The sequence below is a fragment of the Haliaeetus leucocephalus genome, unplaced genomic scaffold, assembly GCF_000737465.1.
Source record: "Haliaeetus leucocephalus isolate CR32 unplaced genomic scaffold, Haliaeetus_leucocephalus-4.0 Scaffold173, whole genome shotgun sequence".
NCBI lineage: Eukaryota > Metazoa > Chordata > Aves > Accipitriformes > Accipitridae > Haliaeetus > Haliaeetus leucocephalus.
Genome location: NW_010972609.1, coordinates 10,175,058 through 10,193,560, shown reverse-complemented (window position 1 = coordinate 10,193,560; position 18,503 = coordinate 10,175,058). Strand labels below are relative to the sequence as shown.

Here is an 18,503-nt window from a genome sequence, read left to right as displayed (position 1 = left end):
TGGGGGGGGGCGTTGAAGGGGTTGTCTTTTTCTTTTCCTGACAAAGTACTTCCTCCCACAAACCACTAAGGAAAGGAATTGCAGATTGCAAAGTTCTCTTCAATGTTGCTCATGATGTTATCATTCTGGGAAAGCAAGCTTATTCAACAGAGCAAAGTTACTACAGTAATTAATTTCCAAAATTCCTTGTAAAGACACGTTAAAAAATCCTCCAGTTAGTCTCTCCCACTGATGTGCTAAACTGTCATGTTATACTTTGATGTTTTGTTTCTTCTAGATTTTTTTTTCACCTAAAACCAGTTTTGGAAGTGAGATATGCTCTACCTGCAAAGATGTAAGATCTGTTCTACATACATGTATTATGTATCCATTCAAAACCAAAGTACAATAATTAAAATCTTTAGTACCAAAGACGACATTTTGGCATCTGTGTTTGCAAGTGACACTGCAAAACCACTCAGTCGTAGCTAACAAGAATCCCAGATTCCTGTTTTAACTTTAAAAGTATGTTTGCTTTTACAAAAATAATTTACTGAACTATAATCTCTGTATGAAAGGAACTTTTAATGGATGTAGTAAACATCCTTGATTGGGAGAGCGTTTGGAAATACTGACAGAACTTTGACCATCACCTTACTATTGTCTTCCATGACCCCACTGATATTCAGAAGCACCTGCCAAGTAACATTATCCTCTCTCAAAATTCAGTAAAATACTGCTTTTGTGTCATGTCTATAAAAACTTCAGCCATAGTTAACCTACTGGGGGACAGAATCACCAACAATAATGATGACTAATACTGCTCCACAGCTTCCTTGCAGTGCCTCAAACTGCCTGGCTTCAAGTATTATTACTTATTTCAAATTCATATGGTAAGCTCTTGAGGATAAGGATCTTCATCTTTGTGTTCTTTTGTACGAAAGCAAGACCAGCAGTTCCAGTCTATACTTAGGGCTCCTGGATTTTCCAGTAATACAGATAATGCTAAAGTACTCACTTGATAATACAGTAAAATACCCTTAATCAATCTTTTGCCTGTCTACTTCAGTATGTGCAAAATGAATAAGATCTCTGAATGATGAATTGTTAAACAAGATGATATATGGAAAAGCAATTTACATGTTAAATTAACTTAAGATTTTAAAATCTAGCTTATATTATAAACATACTGCATGGTATTTTAAGTTACACTAGTGTCAGAAGACTAGGAACTGACCTCAACCTAAAAGATAAACATGTATTTTTTCCTTATAAAATATGAATTACCTAAAGGATTAACATCCAACCCTACCCCTGCAAAACAGGGCATATGTATCATCATGCCCTTTTATACTTTTCACCAACATTACCACCCACTTTCTCCTAACAAGCCAGACTGGTATCTGGGGTTGAAACATTACAATCTCTGCTGATATAAAGAGCATTAGGGCTCTGAGAGTGAAAGAACAGCAAAATGCAATAATGAAAGCTAGTATGTGTTCTTTTGATATTTATTACTTCATTTGAAGTACTGCAGAAAAAGCTTTCTTCTCTCCTGTGTGATGTCCTTAAATTCACTGCTGTTTGTTTTAGAAGAGTTATGCAAAAAACAGGAACCACTTAAAGTCTGCCTACATATATTTTCTTTTGTGGTTCACCTTCTTCCATAGTATCCACTATATGATAGACACATGTTCTTGCTGTTTTCTAAGCAGGCAACTTAACGTGTTTCTACGTTTAAGGGATTACCATTCTGAGAATGGATAAATAAGTATAGTATTAAAAATAATGTTATTTAATACAATTTCAGTCACAAAAACATTTCCATAGCCTAAGATAGTATCAGAACTGGCAGAATAGAGATACAAGAAGAAAATTAATGGAAGCAGACAAAACTTATTGCCAAGACAATAAAGGAAGTCTTTCAGGATGGGCGTTTCCTAAATTAAAGCCAGCAATTCAAGAGAATTTTAAAGTAGAAGTGATTTCATCCCAAGCACATCAGAGTAAGACTGAAACATTTAGAAGGAAATGTAGTAACTAGATGTGAGAATGAAAATATTTCAGTATAGAAAGCTAATGCATTACAGAAAGTCTTTCTAGCTTTACAGAAGGCTAAGAGCATGCTGGTATTTATGAGAATTACTTGGGCCAATCACAGTTGTGCAGAAATACAAGTTAAGAATGAAAACTCATGTTAAATGTAAAAAACCAAACAAAATTTGCTTTTCAAAATTAATTGTATCATCCAATAATTTTATGCAATCCCTTGGTATTTACCGAAATTCTAAAATAAAGATTAATATATTATCATTTGTTATAAAGTAACAGAGTAAATGTTAGTACAAAATTTTCCACTGTTTTCGACAGTACAGTTGGACCAATATTCCACTTATTCCAGCTGATACTAACTGTAAAATTTGCCCGATAACAGCATAAAAATGGAATAGTCTTCACCCATCATCATAGATTTCCACATCAGCCTTTCATTGGGTAGCTTCGCTGTGATTTCATAGCTGATGCTATACAACTGAGAGCACATTTCAAATTATGATGCTTCTGTTACATAATTAACCTTGAATTGGGTCTCTCTTGGAAAAGTATTTGATGGTAATAGTTAAAATATGATAAAGTACTCTGAATTTCTCTAGTACTGCCTCTTTAATCTTCAGAGAAAGCCCTTATCCTTATAACTGGGAATCCCTCCCACACCTAACAGGCTCTGGAATAAAGTGATCATTTATTTAGGCATTTCAAGCAGCAAAGGCTTTTTTCCATTGAACATTTGTCATAACTGTTACTGAAACTTGGTAATTCATTTCAACTAGGAAAGTATGCACTCAAATGAATTTCATTTTATTATTATGCTGTGCAAAAGAAGATATACATTTCACTGTGGAAAACATTAGAATTATTCATATTGGTGTCTTAACATGGAATACTTCCAGTTTCACATTTTATCATTAACTTCAAATTTTTTCTTAAATCACAATTTTATACTCACCTTGAAGATTCTTAAAAAAAACTTAAACAAACTTAGACAAAACCCACTTCCAATAAACACGGACTAACATCTTTTTCACCTTGAAAATGCTACTGGTATAATTCCTAGGATGACCTGAATAAATGTTCTGTACTATATTCAAAAGTTTTAAGTAAAATGATTTACCAAATTTTGGTAATCTTTTAAAAACACCGAATAAAGCAATTCTCCTATTTTATATAATTCTATTTCCTTCTCAATAGAAAAAGGTATAGGTGTATGGAATACAAATGATAAATGGGCAGACATGCAGATGAATACCTAAGCAACAGCATATAAGGATTTTAGTTAGCCTTAGTCTGCAAAATATTCCTCTGATGTTTCATTGCAAGTTCTAGAATAAATTAGCATCAGTATCCAACTGAAATTTTATTCAAAGTTTGGTGGCTTACAAGCATTAAAAAACCCCAAAACAATCCCCCCCAAAACACCCAATCTTTCCCTCCATCCCTCCCAAGGATTACATAATTTAGTCGCATGAAAATTATGAAGCAGCCTCCAATGCATCTCATTGTGTTATGCTAAATGGCAAATGTAAATTTTAATGTAATACATCCAGTCTCTGAGAGAGTTTACTGCATTTGGGTTATTTTTGCTGAAACTAGATCAGTGCTATCCAAGTGTACATCAAGCCATTACAAACAACTGACTCAGAAATCTAAATGAAATATTTGTGATTCTGAAAAATAATACTGCTCTGGCCTTTGCAATTTAAAGAAATGCTCATCTATAAAATATGGAAGTCCATTCATCATTTCTATACAGAACAAACTTTACTTTCAGAATACTATATTTTTATTATGCCACTTCCTTTACTCAAACACAGGTGATCAGAACTGTCACTTCTGAGTGCCAAATAACAAAAATTTGGAACCGTGTTACTATCTACTATGTCATGTGGTATAATACCCTTAGAAAAGTATGGGAACACAGAGGATTATACACAGTTTAAGCATAAAATTGTAATTATAAAATTTTGAAAAAGATCCCCTGAAAGTGAGAAAATTGTATTATAATCTGCACATTCAGGCTCTGCAATGGTTGAGGGATGCAAGAAAGAATGTTTGATCAGACTGCCAAACATCACCTTTGTTGAAAAGGGAGGGAAGATGGAAAAGTGGACTCTGACTGTGACTTGACATGGAGTAGCAGTGAGGAAGACAGCTTTTGCTCTCTCTGCCTGTTGTCCAAGCAGACAGGCTGAAACTGGTGCCTGCCATTGATCACCACTCTTGCTGCATACTAAACCTTCAAGAAATGCCGTGTAGTCTACAGGACATCTTGCCACCTTGGCAAAGAGACATAATTGGAACAGAGTATCCAAATCCTGTGGATTTGACAATGCCAATTCTACAACCGTCAAACTGTCTTCCTTGACGAGTTAATAAAATAAAAATATCAGTAAAATATGTCCTCTTCATCTTGTCCTTTCTTCCCATGTGTAGAAAAAGACCTCTTTTCCACAGCACCAGGGAATACTACATTTCTATTTTATACACAGAAAAAATGACTGCATACCAAATAAGCATGGGTCATCCGTACCAAAAAAACATGGAAAAATTCTTTTATCTTCATGTATAAATACATTTTATTTATATTGTTTCAATTTTAAACAAAATTCCAACAGTATTACTAACGGTAAACTAAAACCTTTTCCAACCCAGAAGCGAAAGATATGTTTGTTTTTGTGACATTAACAGTACACACCAAAGTCCACTGTCACTGATGAGTCACGTTTTGCTAACAGCTTATGTCCAATATTTAAAATTTTTAAAAAGCATTGTGACTATTTTTTCTAGGAAAATTTAATTATTTCTCCAGGCCACAAATATGCAACCAATACTGACTTCCTGTCTATGAATTTAATCCCACCAGCTATGAGTTAGAGCACGATCAAATCCTGCCTGATCAAGTTTCACAACAGATCACTCACCAGACTTCAGGAGTTGGAATTCGGAAATTTCACCAGACATCCCAGTAGCTGATAGCATGCTGTACACAGGGTGATGTTTCTTGTTATTTTAATTAGATATATGTAGAAATACCCTAGACTAATCTTTACGTAAGCAAAGACATTAAGACAAGACCTGTTAGATCATGCAAGCTTGTTCCTTTCCATATATTTTTTACTGTTTTCCCAAGAATATTTTAAAATACCTCAAGGCTAGAGCATTGACTACTTCATGAGAAGACCATTCCAGAATCTTACCAACATCACCTTTAGGAGCATGTTTCTCTTACCACTCAGTTTCTTGGTTTCATCTGCTAGACTCACAAGAAAACACACCCTTCTCATTATTCATACACCTCAAACACTTGGTGTCTGCACTATGTGTGGCCACATACAGTAAAGCTATTTAGAAGAACAGGTAATCGTTTCATTAATGCTCTGCTTTGTGTAAGGTAAATAAAATGAAACTTAACATTTCATACACAATAGTCCTTTCACAAAGGAACTGTGATGTTGTGTAACTTCTTTTTATTATTTCATTTGAAGCAACAGGAATTACATTAACAACAAAATGTTATGACGTTAAATCCCATCATAATTAACCCATCAAAATGCTATAGCAAATGTAGATGGTAAAACATATATTTGACTGCTATAACTCTACAACATTTTTAGATTTACTACAGACTATGTCACTGATAACTCGATTTGGAATATCACTTGCGCAGTAATACCAATGCACACATAAATGAAAACCTGTGTCACTATTCGATTCACAATTCCTGTTTATTCCTGGCTACCAAGAACACTGTGCAGTTTCAACAGGGCTAGGAGAAATAATATTTAATATGCTGCTGGCATTAAACATGGTATTCTGGATAATGGAAACATCAATAAAAACAAGTACATAATGCCAAGCACTACTTCACCATTTTTTGGAAAGCATAAACACAATCACACTTACAGCAGACATAAGACAGTTCTGCATATTGAAGCAACAGTATTGGAATACCTGTGCTCTGTCTACAGAAAAATGAAATGCAGCTTGAAGTGTGTGTGTGCACGTGCGTGCACGCGTGTGTAAACTACACTGTATATGGTAATTAAATAAAATTGACAAGCAACTCAGCAGAAAAGGCCATGACATAGTTTGACAGTGCAAACATACCAGTTTTCCTGAAGGCATTTTAATAGAAAACAAATAATCCCCCAAATGACCTTAATTTTAGTTTGTACATTCCTCTGGACTTATCAGAGACAGAACAGCAATATGCTGTGTTAAGCAACAAAACTTTAATCATTCTCTCTAAGATTTTGGTAAAGGGAAACCCAGTGAAAAAAGAACTTACAAACTGTTAATACATTAGAAAGCAGGAAGCTCAAGGGATAAAAGTAAAGCAGCAGGGTTTGATATGATTTCTCCCCAAAACAGGGGAAGAGGAACATTAGTTTAGTGTAACTCCAGAGCAGGAATCCTTCCAAAGGGTTACAGAGATGTTAACAGGGTGGAAAAATGACACCCATTTTTCTCATTTTAAGAATACTGATGCAGAACATTGTTCCTATACAGGTTCATGCCAGGTAGAACATACTCACTATAGTCTAGGATACAATCTTGAAAACCTCTTGTTTTCAAGAAAAACATCTTGAAAAATGCTCTAAAAAGTTTCTTTTTTACTCAAATTCCAAACAGAACCTTAAACTGTTAATCTTAATTTTGACTAATCACTGCAAAGTTTGTCTACTGATCTTATGTTCTGAACAACACATCAGTTTGTGTTTAGTATGAATAGTTTTATACTAAAATAAGTACTTTTGCCAAAGAATTGTATCTAATGGGACATACCAAAGGGGGCCATCACTGAACCTGAGGATTAGATCTGGGAAAAACAAAATTCTTTTTCTATTATGCATTAACAGCTGGCTTTTGCAAGTTAACAGTCAGGTTACTTTAATTTTTAATTCAGGTCTGGAACATTAAAAAAATCATCACGCTTCTTGTATCCGGGGACTCACAGTTTCCTGAGTGTATAGCTTTAGAGTTAAATAGTAAGTATAGGACTAGGTTATTACACAAAAGATTTCAGAGAACTTTTTGTGAGAGAAATGGTATGAGATCTCTGTACTCCTACCAAAAATACAAGTGTATAGAAGAAATTACTTAAAGATACTCTATATTCAATCCAGCTCTTTGCTACCCTTGATTGTGAAATTGGAACTTTATTTAAGCTTATTTCAACACTCATGACATGCCACACAAAAAAAAGTGGCTTTTTTTTTTCTTCCCCCACCCCTACTTGAACAAACTTTACTAAATGAGGAATCTAACTAAACTGCCACAACTCCCCAAAATACTTTCTGTACCTCTCTACATAAAGAGCTATGTGGACTCTCTTGGCATTTTTATGAGAAGAACTAAAAATCAGAAAATAAAACGAAACTAAAGTCAATCTTTCTTCATAATATAGCATTAATGCAGTAGCAAGAATAAAACAGGGAAATGGAAAATCTCTATAGCTCATTAGCTCTTTCTCCAAATTAAGTATTAGTGGCAGCAACAAATGACAAACAACTCATGATTCTGCTATTCAAGGACTCAAAAGAGAGGGAATAGAAAAAGATGAGCTTGTAATTAAAGATGGGAGAAAGTTTGCTGGGATTTAAAAATTTAATGTCTCATCACTAGCTTATATAAGAGAATGAAAATACTCTGTAGACTCTTTCCAGAAAGCAGTCTTGGAGTATTATGTACAGCTCTAAAATAAAGCACATTTAAATAAAACTTTTTCACAGTTCGAATGATTAGAAGAGAGAAAGTCTACCACTTTATGCTCTATATAAGTAGTAAATACGGGCTTAAATAGTGGATTTCAAGAAACTTCCTATGCATATTACTTTGTCAAAAATGCCCTCATTTTCAGCAGATGTTTCTGTGTTCTATAACTGCTAAAGTTCCAGTTTTTATTCTAAAAACTACATCACAGAATCTATTTTGAGTTTAAAACAATCAGAAATTGTTCAATTAGAATGTATAGTTTAAATTTAAAAGCACTGATTGACTTCTCAGCTTATTGTTGCAGAAACCTTAGGGGTTTTTCAGCTAAAATAGGAATGTCTTTACATTATATTTATGGCTACTCATCAAATGCCTCATGTACCATGTGAAGGACGGAAGGATATAGTTTTTCTTAATTTCTATCACATGTTATTAACGTCTAGCTAGACTGTCACAGTAAGTACTATTTTGCAGTATCATGATGTACCAATTACCAATGATTAAACACTTATTTCCCAAACTGGGTTGTGTAACAATATTCACATTAAACAAAGATTATTTAATATTGCAGCAAGTCAACGTTCTGAACTTCTTATCTCCTCAGACATGTACATACCAAAAAGTGGCACTTGAGCTTACCAGAACTGGTGAAAATGCTACTGTATTGGGACACTGAAATAACTACAGCCATACTACAAAAGCTGTGCTTTTGAAATAATTGCTTGCAGAATTTGAACTATTCACATTTTCATATTTACTATCATATTTTATCACTATCAAACACTATGCAAAAAAAGAAAAGAAAAAAATGCAACACAAGAAACTGAAAACAAATATACAGTTAAAACAAGCCATTCATAATAGTCTCCAAAGTTAACAACTACACAGACTGAAAAGTTAACATGTACTTTTTAGCCAATGCTTAACATGCCAAATTAAACAAAAAATTACTCCAATAAACAGTTTTTACACAATAACATCAGAAATTATTCTATTCAATTATTTTAGTGACTAGTTATAACTCAGTGATAATTCTCTAACCCATCATATAAGCCTGCATCTAGTTCTGGGTAAATTTATCATCATCATCGCCCAACATCAGTAAGTGTAATTCTGGAACAATGTCCATAATAGCCTATTAAAAGACTTCTGTTGACATCAATCAATTGTAGAATGAACCTTCCTACCCGCCATGTATCTTCTTCATCACTTTCTTCATTTTAACAATGTACGTAATGTAAAAAAAAAATACAAAATTGGTGTGCTTTTCAAGAAAAACTTACCCTATAAAAAGCAGTCGTCAGGGGTAGCAACGCTGCAGCAATGCTATATTCTTCTGAAGATGAACAATCCTTCAAGAAAAACACATGAAGAAAATAAGCAAAACCATTTTCAATGTTATGCATTATAATTTCATTTCTGCCTTATGAAGTCCCTCTGATATCCTTCCTATACACAATGTAACTTTTAATCACTTAATATCATGTAAAGATAACATATATTTATGTGTGTGCGTGTGTGTACATATACATATCTTCTCTTGATTTCTGCTAGACAGGTATTGCTATGATTCTTCCCATTTAAGGAATTCATCAGCAGCCTTCACACTCCCATGTCTAAAATATAATTTCACCAGCATAGTTTACATATAAAAAGGAAAGTATTCCTCGTTTAGGAAACAATAAAAAGGTAGCCTGCTTCCATTTGGGTCAACAGCAAATCTGACTAAAATGGAAGTGATGTGGTGATCAAAGAATGTACTTTGAAAAGTTTACAAAGAAATTGACATTTATTTAATATGAAATAATCACCTCCACAACCTCTACAAAAGTTTGGCACAGGTTAACTTTAAAACAAGATGAAAACCCATTCTCTTCACAGTCTCAGAATGCCTCATTCAACAGTCAAGTGTGTCATTCGTGTCTCTCTAGGCTGAAAAGGGTATGCCAAAGTAAATCAACTAGTAATTGCACTGATGAAAATAGTGATTTTATTACAGAAGTCTTTTAAAAGAAACCAGAATTGGAATGTAACTTAATATTTAAAAAACAAACTACTTGAATTTTTAAGACTTTTTTTAAAAACAGAGAACAAAAAATACTCAACAAGAATTAAAGAAGATTTTTTAAGTGAAGATTTTTTTCATTAACTCCTTTTGCCAACACTGAAGAACACAATAACACACATAGTTCTACTAGACAAACGTATCACCATTGTGCCCCTGGATGATGAATGGCAAAACATTTCCATTTGAACAATTCATTTCAAGATTTTTAACATTCATTCTTACAACAGGCACCCTCCAACTCAAATCACACTCCTATTACCTATCTATAACATCTGACCAAATTCCAAAATTTAAATATCTCAGGTGTTCCTCTGCCAGACTTTTCATTTATGCCTTCTTCTCACATCGGAGTTCTCTAAAACATAGCAACTAGCAAAAAACTTGGCACCAGCCAACTGTGATAGCAGAAATATAAAATCTGCATTACAGGAACCATCATGTTAAGGATCATTAGGATGTTATTTGTATTCATCTCACTCTTCTTAAATGGCTGCCGAGTGATTATGGACTGCAGGTTTAAAACAATAGACCAAAAAACTCATCATAAGACTATTTTGCTTCTCATTACTTCAAAAGTCCATTTCATCCTTTATGATTTTCCAATAACAAATACTTCACCTTCTGTTACTTTAATCAAGCTCACCTGAACAGAATATCAATGTCTATACACGGGTAAATAAAGTAGCATTCAGAAAACTACTTACATACGTATTCTGAAAAGGTGTACAACAAGTTCATAGATGTGAAGCTTTACTTATGCACAGAGTTACTGAATGTTTTAACATGTCTAACTCTGCATGAATGCATGTATGCTAACTGTGCATGGAAAACAAAAGGTGTGCAAATGCTCACACTTCATAACACATTCCAATCTGGTAGATAAAAACAGTAAGAAAAGTGGACACTGAGAAACTCAATATATGTTTTAATGATGCATTTCAGTATTGTGACATATATAAAAACCCCAATTAGTTTGTAAGATATCAGAACAATAAGACTGAAGGACATAGCCTCAGCTGCTTTTCATTTTCAATTTCTGTATTATTTCCTATTGTTATCCATATCCTTAACCCCCATTTGGAATTTAGCACATGTATTTGTAGTTTAATATAAGGATATGGTAAATATTGTTAATATTTTTTCACTTTATCAAAAAGCTTCCTATTTAAAATGAGACTTTACAACGTTTAGAAATGCTCAACAGTTTTCAAAGAAATACATATCTTTTTTCTGTACATGCTTATTTATAACCAGGTATAAAATGATCCATCCTCATTGTTTCAAGTTATCTACTTAATCCCTTAGCTGAAATTATCTGTAAGAGTTTTGGCTTTTACCCAAAATATACATAAAAATATCTTTATAAAAACTGAGCAATGTATCTTCACCTAGAGAGCATTCAATATTCCAAGAGCTAACATATGTCTCAAAGATATATATCATCACCACATAAACAACACAGTAGATTATTTTTCCATTCCTTCTTGCAAGTATGAAATTCTTCACGTATTCTATGTCAGCAGTACCCCCTGGACTCATAGTATGGAAGTATTATCTATATATATTTTTTCTTCTCCAGCATATGACAAGAAATGTAAAATGATCTCAGTTAGGAATAAAGTATAATACTGCTGTTTTAAGAATAGTGATATTAATTAACTGTTTATCTGCTTTGTTGCTGCAAGACAGAATGCCAAGATAGTTAACCGAGATGTTGCACTGAAATCTTAGCTTCTCAATTTTACAGGCAAATCAAAGCACTGGAAAATGTCGTATATGTATTGTATGCAATTAATTTAGACTCCTGAAACAAAGCAATCCAGCTGCCTTATATATAATAATGTCTTTATCAATTATGAAAAATATTTCTTACTACTGCTACAGAAGTAGACAAATCAAATACCATAAAATAATTAAAGCTGTTCCCCCTAATTTGCACAAAATGAGGCTGAAACACATCTGGGGAACAGAAATTATTCTCAGCAAATTAATTTCCTGAGAACAATGTCTTCTAACAGTGAAACATGGACTTCAACGATGCCACGTGCAGAGTACTGCTTTGAATCCATGCCTGAGTGAGGACCTGGCACATTATTTTGGCCACACTGATCATATATTCAGATAGTTGCTGAACTCTGTAGCAAATTGGAAGCGTTACAGGAATTCATGTACATTTAAAATAGTTTTGCTATACTGAATTGACAAGTGAATAATAAAATCAGAATGTTTTTCCTTATATTACTTACTTTGATAATACATGTGACTTACTTTTATGTTCCGCTCAGTTTAAAAATGCAGCAAAACTTTGGTGGTTAGATATTGCCAGTACACTGCAGAACTGACAGCTAGGAAGTTACAGATTTTGACCGCTTGGATGGATGCATGGGACTGCTAGTATCTGGTAAGACACTGATTGCTTCTGGAATCTGGTAGCTGGCTTAGGCTTCTGGTACTGGAGAGAAGAGGCAACTCTTCTCCCCATTCTTGACTTCAGAACAAGTACTGACCTGAACTTTTGTTTGGAAAACAAGGTATTGTATGTTGTCATTAAGTTGAGAAGCCCTCCACAGTCTGACCCTAGCGATGAACAACTAAAAAAAGCCACCACCCCAGGTAAAGGTTCCTCCTTGATCTGCTACTGAAGGTGCAGGCCCAGATTCAACAAAGTCCTTAAGAACCCTTTTATGTCCCACTGACCACAAGAGTAAGCTGAAGTCAGTGAAGCACAGTGACAGTTAAGCATAAGCTTACATACCGTCCTGAACAGGTGTATTGGGTTTGTGTGGCAAGGTTTTGGTAGCAGGGGGGGTTACAGAGGTGGCTTCAGTGAGAAGCTGCTGCAAGCTTCCCTTGTGTCCGACAGAGCCAATGCCAGCCGGTTCTAAGACGGACCCGCCGCTGGCCAAGGCCGAGCCCATCAGTGATAGTGGTAGTGCCTCTGGGATAACATTTTTAAGAAGGAAAAAAAGTTGCGGGACAGACAGAAACGGCAGCTGGAGAGAGGAGTGAGAACATGCAAGAGAAACAACCCTGCAGACACCAAGGTCAGTGAAGAAGGAGGGGGAGGAGGTGCTCCAGGCGCCGGAGCAGAGATTCCCCTGCAGCCTATGGGGAAGACCATGGGGGGGCAGACTGTCCCCTTGCAGCCCATGGAGGTCCATGGTGCAGCAGATATTCACCTGCAGCCTGTGGAGGACCCCATGCCGGAGCAGGTGGGTGCCCGAAGGAGGCTGTGACCCCCTGGGAAGCCCATGCTGGAGCAGGCTCCTGGCAGAACCTGCGGATCTGTGGAGAGAGGAGCCCAGGCTGGAGCAGGTTTTCTGGCAGGACTTGTGACCCCACGGGGGACCCACACTGGAGCAGTCTGTGCCTGAAGGACTGCACCCCATGGAAGGGACCCATGCTGGAGCAGTTCATGAAGAACTGCAGCCCGTGGGAAGGACCCACGTTGGAGAAGTTCATGGAGGACTGTCTGCCGTGGGAGGGACCCCATGCTGGAGCAGGGGAAGAGTGTGAGGAGTCCTGCCCCTGAGGAGGATGAAGTGGCAGAAAATAACGTGTGATGAACTGACCGTAAACCCCATCCCCCTGTGCCACTGGGGGGGTTGGTAGAGAATCCGGGAGTGAAGTTGTGCCCGGGAAGAAGGGAGGGGTAGAGGGAAGGTGTTCTGAGATTTGGTTTTATTTCTCATTGCCCTACTCTGGTTGATTGGTAATAAATTGAGTTAATTTTCCCCAAGCTGAGTCTGTTTTGCCCGTGATGGTAATTGGTGAGTGATCTCTCCTGTCCTTATCTCAACCCACAAGCCCTTTGTTATATTTTCTCTCCCCTGTCCAGCTGAGGAGGGGGAGTGATAGAATGGCTTTGGTGGGCACCTGGCGTCCAGCCAGGGTCAACCCACCACAACAGACTGCAGTAAATAACAACTGATACTTATGGATTTCTGCTTTCTCTTAATCACATGATAAAAGTCTAGGAGAGATATATTAAATATCTGATAACATTTGGAGTGCCATTTTCTTTTTAAATCCATCTTGATAGTCTCGTTAATTGCTAGCTGATACAGCATGTTTCCTGTGTTAAACTGCATTCTGCTTTGGGCAGTAAGCTTTTCAAACAGACACCACATTTTTAATAATCTACAGAAATCTGAGTATGCTGAAAACTTCGGACCCAATTTTGCTTTACATTAAGCAGCACTATAAATGGAATTACCCGCAGGCCTGACTATTGCATGACATTAACATAGCATGCAGTGAATGCATTCAAACCAAAAAGCTAAACATGGCAGCGCTTGATCCATACTTTTTTGGCAGTACAGTATGATGCATGTATGCTTTATTAAAAATACTGCCAAAATATTTTTAATAAACTCTCAACACTGCATTGTCCCTCTTGAGAAGTATTGAATGCTGTCAATTTTCATGAAGACCAAGAGCATTCATCACCATGCAGGACTAAGCTCATAATGAATCAAGAAAAAAATGCCAGTAACTTTAGAGCCGTATATTATTAAAGCACTAAGACAAGACTTGTTAAGTCAGCATGCGTAAGGTTACCATAAACAACGTGCAGTACATTGGCTGCAAATTACAGGTGGAATATTGGTTCTAAATTCAACAGATGATTTCAGTGGTGCCAGGATTTAATCCTTATTGTTACAGATATATTACATTGGGCAGAGTTATAATGAAACATGGAATTTTTATTGTTGATGCAGTTTATATTTTGGAAATATAAACTGTCAAACTTAACGCACAAGACTATTCTTTTTATCTAAAGTAGTAAGAAAATTCAGCAGTCCAGTTTAGAAAAAATGCTTTGCTTGTTAAAAGGAATAGGGATTCACCATGTAGAACTGCAATGTAATTCAAAACTAGAATTGAATTGTAATGAGCTGATTTTAGAAAAATCATTCCTTTTCATGAGATAAACTGAATAAAGTTTATGCATCCATATATAAATACAATATTAATGCAATTGAACTATTAAAAATGGTAGTTTTTATCAAAGAAAACCTATTCCATGTTAATCAATGTTATGACCAATGTCCTTTATATTCAATCTCAGCAGAGTTAAAAATCCAAGTAAATAAACCAACAATTTCACAATGTACTGATTATAGCTAATATAATCATATGCTGCCTTGAAAGAACGGTGAAAAAACCCCATAGTCCTATTTGGAATTTCCAATGTAACTTTTAAAAGTATTTAAACTACAAGTTTTAACTCCACAGATAAAGCCATCATCTGGAGCAGTAGTCAGAATGACATACTTGTTGGAATAAATGCCAACATGACTCTAATTACTTACATTACTTATTACTAACAGCATATAATTAACTTCAAAAGAAAGTTTAGATCTTCTTATTGAAATCATAAAATTGTTCTTTTTTCAGTGAAAACTAATGGGCAGTTACTTTCTTTCTAACATTCATATACAGTTTTGCCTAGTGAGGTTAACATCACTACTGTCTGCTGCTCTGCTTTATAATGGGATCACAGTTTTGGTGGTTGGTTTTTTTTTGACACCAAAGGTGAAATCAAACCTTATTGAGACAGCCACAATTTTGTTAAATGCAACTCTTCTGGGACTGGAAAAACAGGATGGGAGAAAGACATATAGCTGACTACCTGTGGACTTACCTATCAGCAGAACTACAAGAACACACTCAAAACTTGGAAAATACTGCCTTATGTAATTCTCATTGCTTTTAATACTTCTCATTTTCATAAGGATATATACAGTCTTTCAAAATTATTAACTCACAAAACCACCTCTTCCTTCATAAATGACCCTAGCACATTTTACATGTTACTCATTAACACAAGCTTTTAATTTAACTTTTGTTCTACTTAAACACCGTTGCAGTGATTCTCAGTTAATAAAAACAAAAATGTACACTCTTATTGTCTATTGTTTCCAGGTTCAACATTGACCAGAATCACACTTTGGGCTTTTGAGGAGCAACTTCTCAGATTGCTACCTGGTTACCATCTGACAGCAGTAATTCAACACAAAGTCCATATTAGACAGACTTCACCTGTGCTCTGAATCACGCCAGATGTAATACTTTCTTTGTCCTCTATGGCCATTACATTCATATGAGTGCCAACACAGAAGACAAAGGAACTGCACCCAATCCAGAAGAATCCTCACCGATTTGCTTTGACTCTGTGGTTTTTCTGCCCGACTAGAAGCCTATTTAATAATGACTGTTTCGTTAAGAAACCTATCATGTCAAGGACAGGATGCAAGATATTGTAGGCCTGCCATTCCAGGTAGCAGGAGATCCAATTCCATTTTAGAAGGATTTTACTTCCTGAAGAGCTTCATATTTGTCTTCACCTGGCTCTGAATTCTCATAGGTTTGTCTGTCCTTGAAACATATTGGTATAAGGGACAGAATTCAATTGATGTAATTTCAATGGAATTACACAAGAGCATAATGTTCATTGATTTTTAAGTGTCCTTTTGCTTTACTCCGCACATTCACAAGTTAACAAATGCGGCGTATTTTCTCTATGCAGCTTCATTGTACTTCTGATCTCACAGCAAGTCAAAACAAGGAACAACATTTTACTCAAAGAAGAGCTGTCAAGTCCGCCCCCCCCCCGCCCCCTTCTTTCTCAATAAATACATTTCTGTCTAGGGTTGAGATTAGTCATTTCCTCCTTCTCATAACAAATTATGTTTAGGAAATCAGGAACCTCAATTTTTATGTGCATAAATTACACATTCTTCAATGTATTTTTACTGTACCCCAAAAGCATAAAAGCATTTAACTTTTTTTGCAAGATACTGATAAACACAAGAATGCCATCCCTTGCGTCTAAGCACATCTGAGTTTCTTTAACAGAAATGCCATGCATGTTTCTGAATACTGTCATGAGGCCCATGGCAATAAAGTTCAACATACTTAGGCTGTAATCTTCTCCCAAGGAAATGGTTGGGATGCCAAGATGCCTTTTGACTTTTATTTCACAGCAGGGCTTCATTCACAGTGACTCTGTCCAAACCTTAAACTACACCAGCTGTGATACAAGGTCCTGCACAGTAATTTGTAAAAAATACTTGACAAACAACATTCAAATGATAGAATACATTGCAATTCATGACAAAACAGTGATCAATATCCATTAACTACTCAGTTGGAAAGGGGTGATTAATTCATAATATAACTACAAACTGCAGTGTACTCCTAAAGCCCTGGTAGACCAAAGCACTTAGGCAGTGACTGCAAAACATAAATACAGGATACTTTGTAAACCCCTTAACAGACAGTCTGGTTAATTGAGCTAAGGAACAACAGAAAAATGCTTAAAATATGAGAAGAACTATTAAAATAGATGCAATATTCCAGTATAGTCCAGTTATCTATTAGTGAATCAGTTCACAAGTACACAGCACACATTCTTATGCATTCTAGCATTCATTCAGTGCACAGCAGTGTCTCTTCTAAATTATAAGCAGTCACAAACTTTCAAACATATAAGAATACATTAATCTTGATTAACTTAATTGTATTGGTCTTCTCTAAGTTTCATGCGATTTTCTAATTTCATATACTTTTAATAAAAATGCATCACATCAGTGCACATTCTATACAATTTTTACAACTTAACAGGTATTAACACCTTTTTAAAAATGTATCAGATTTCTATGGGTATGTAAAGTGATTCACTGAAAAATCAGTTTTTCACTTTAGAAAAATATTGTTTGGATAGAGGTGGAATTTTACATCTATCTTCTGAAATGCAAAGAGTCGATGCTCAGCTCAAATCAATTACCAAAAGATTCTGGGTCTAGTTCACTATGGACAAATCGAACAAACAATGGCTGATGAAATGTAACTTGGAAGTAGGGCTCACTGAAAATTTTCTATTGAATAGCATGTGATAGCAAAATAATTTTTTATTTATGCTAAAAACCCTCACTGACATCATCTTAGAAAAGAGAACTAGACCCCAGAGTTTTCCCCTTGAGAGACAGTTTCTTATAGGTACCTTGCCAATTGTAACTGATCTTCTGGGGAAACGGATTTTTCTGGGGCCAGGCCAGGGACATGTGGTGCAGGAGGCACAGCTGAGGGAAGATGGCGGAGGAGGAGAAGCTGCCCACGGGCTGGGAGAAGCACATGAGCCACAGCTCCAGCCATGTGTATTACTTCAACCACATCAGAAATGCCAGCCAGTAGAAATGGCCCAATGGCAGTAGGAAGAACGGCCAAGGGGAGCCTAGCAAAGTACAGTGTTCACATCTGTTGGTGAAACACCAACAGTCCAGAAGACACTCGTGGTGGAGGCAGGAAAAGATCACACAGACCAAAGATGAGGCACTGAAGATTATAAATGGCTACATCCAGAAGATAAAAATCAGGAGACGAAGATTTTGCATCTCTTGCTTCCCAGTTTAGCAACTGCAGCTCGGCAAGTGTGGGAGGCGATCTGGCTGTGTTTGGAGGAGGTCAGATGCAGAAACCTTTTGAAGATCGCTCATTTGCACTGAGGGCTGGCAAGATGAGTGGACCAGTTTTCAAAGAATCAGGGATCCACATCATCCTACACACAAAGTGAAGTGCCTTGATGACACGTAGAAAGGAAAGGACGAGCGGAATTTTTTTTTTTTTTTAAGAACACAAACTCCCTGCTGCCCCCCCCCCCCCAAAAACCCCCAACCCAACA

At 36.0% G+C, this 18,503-nt stretch overlaps 1 protein-coding gene and 1 pseudogene across 1 annotated transcript in view; one reads left to right on the top strand and one right to left on the bottom strand.

Moving 5' to 3' along the window:
- SBF2 (SET binding factor 2) overlaps nucleotides 1-18,503 on the bottom strand; it is a 290,062-nt gene that overhangs the window by 76,445 nt on the left and 195,114 nt on the right. Inside the window, exon 17 of the mRNA XM_010563796.1 lies at nucleotides 9,033-9,101. Coding sequence (XP_010562098.1) covers nucleotides 9,033-9,101 — 69 coding nt within the window. The remainder of the gene's footprint in view (nucleotides 1-9,032; nucleotides 9,102-18,503) is intronic.
- On the top strand, nucleotides 17,915-18,395 carry LOC104829508 (annotated as a pseudogene).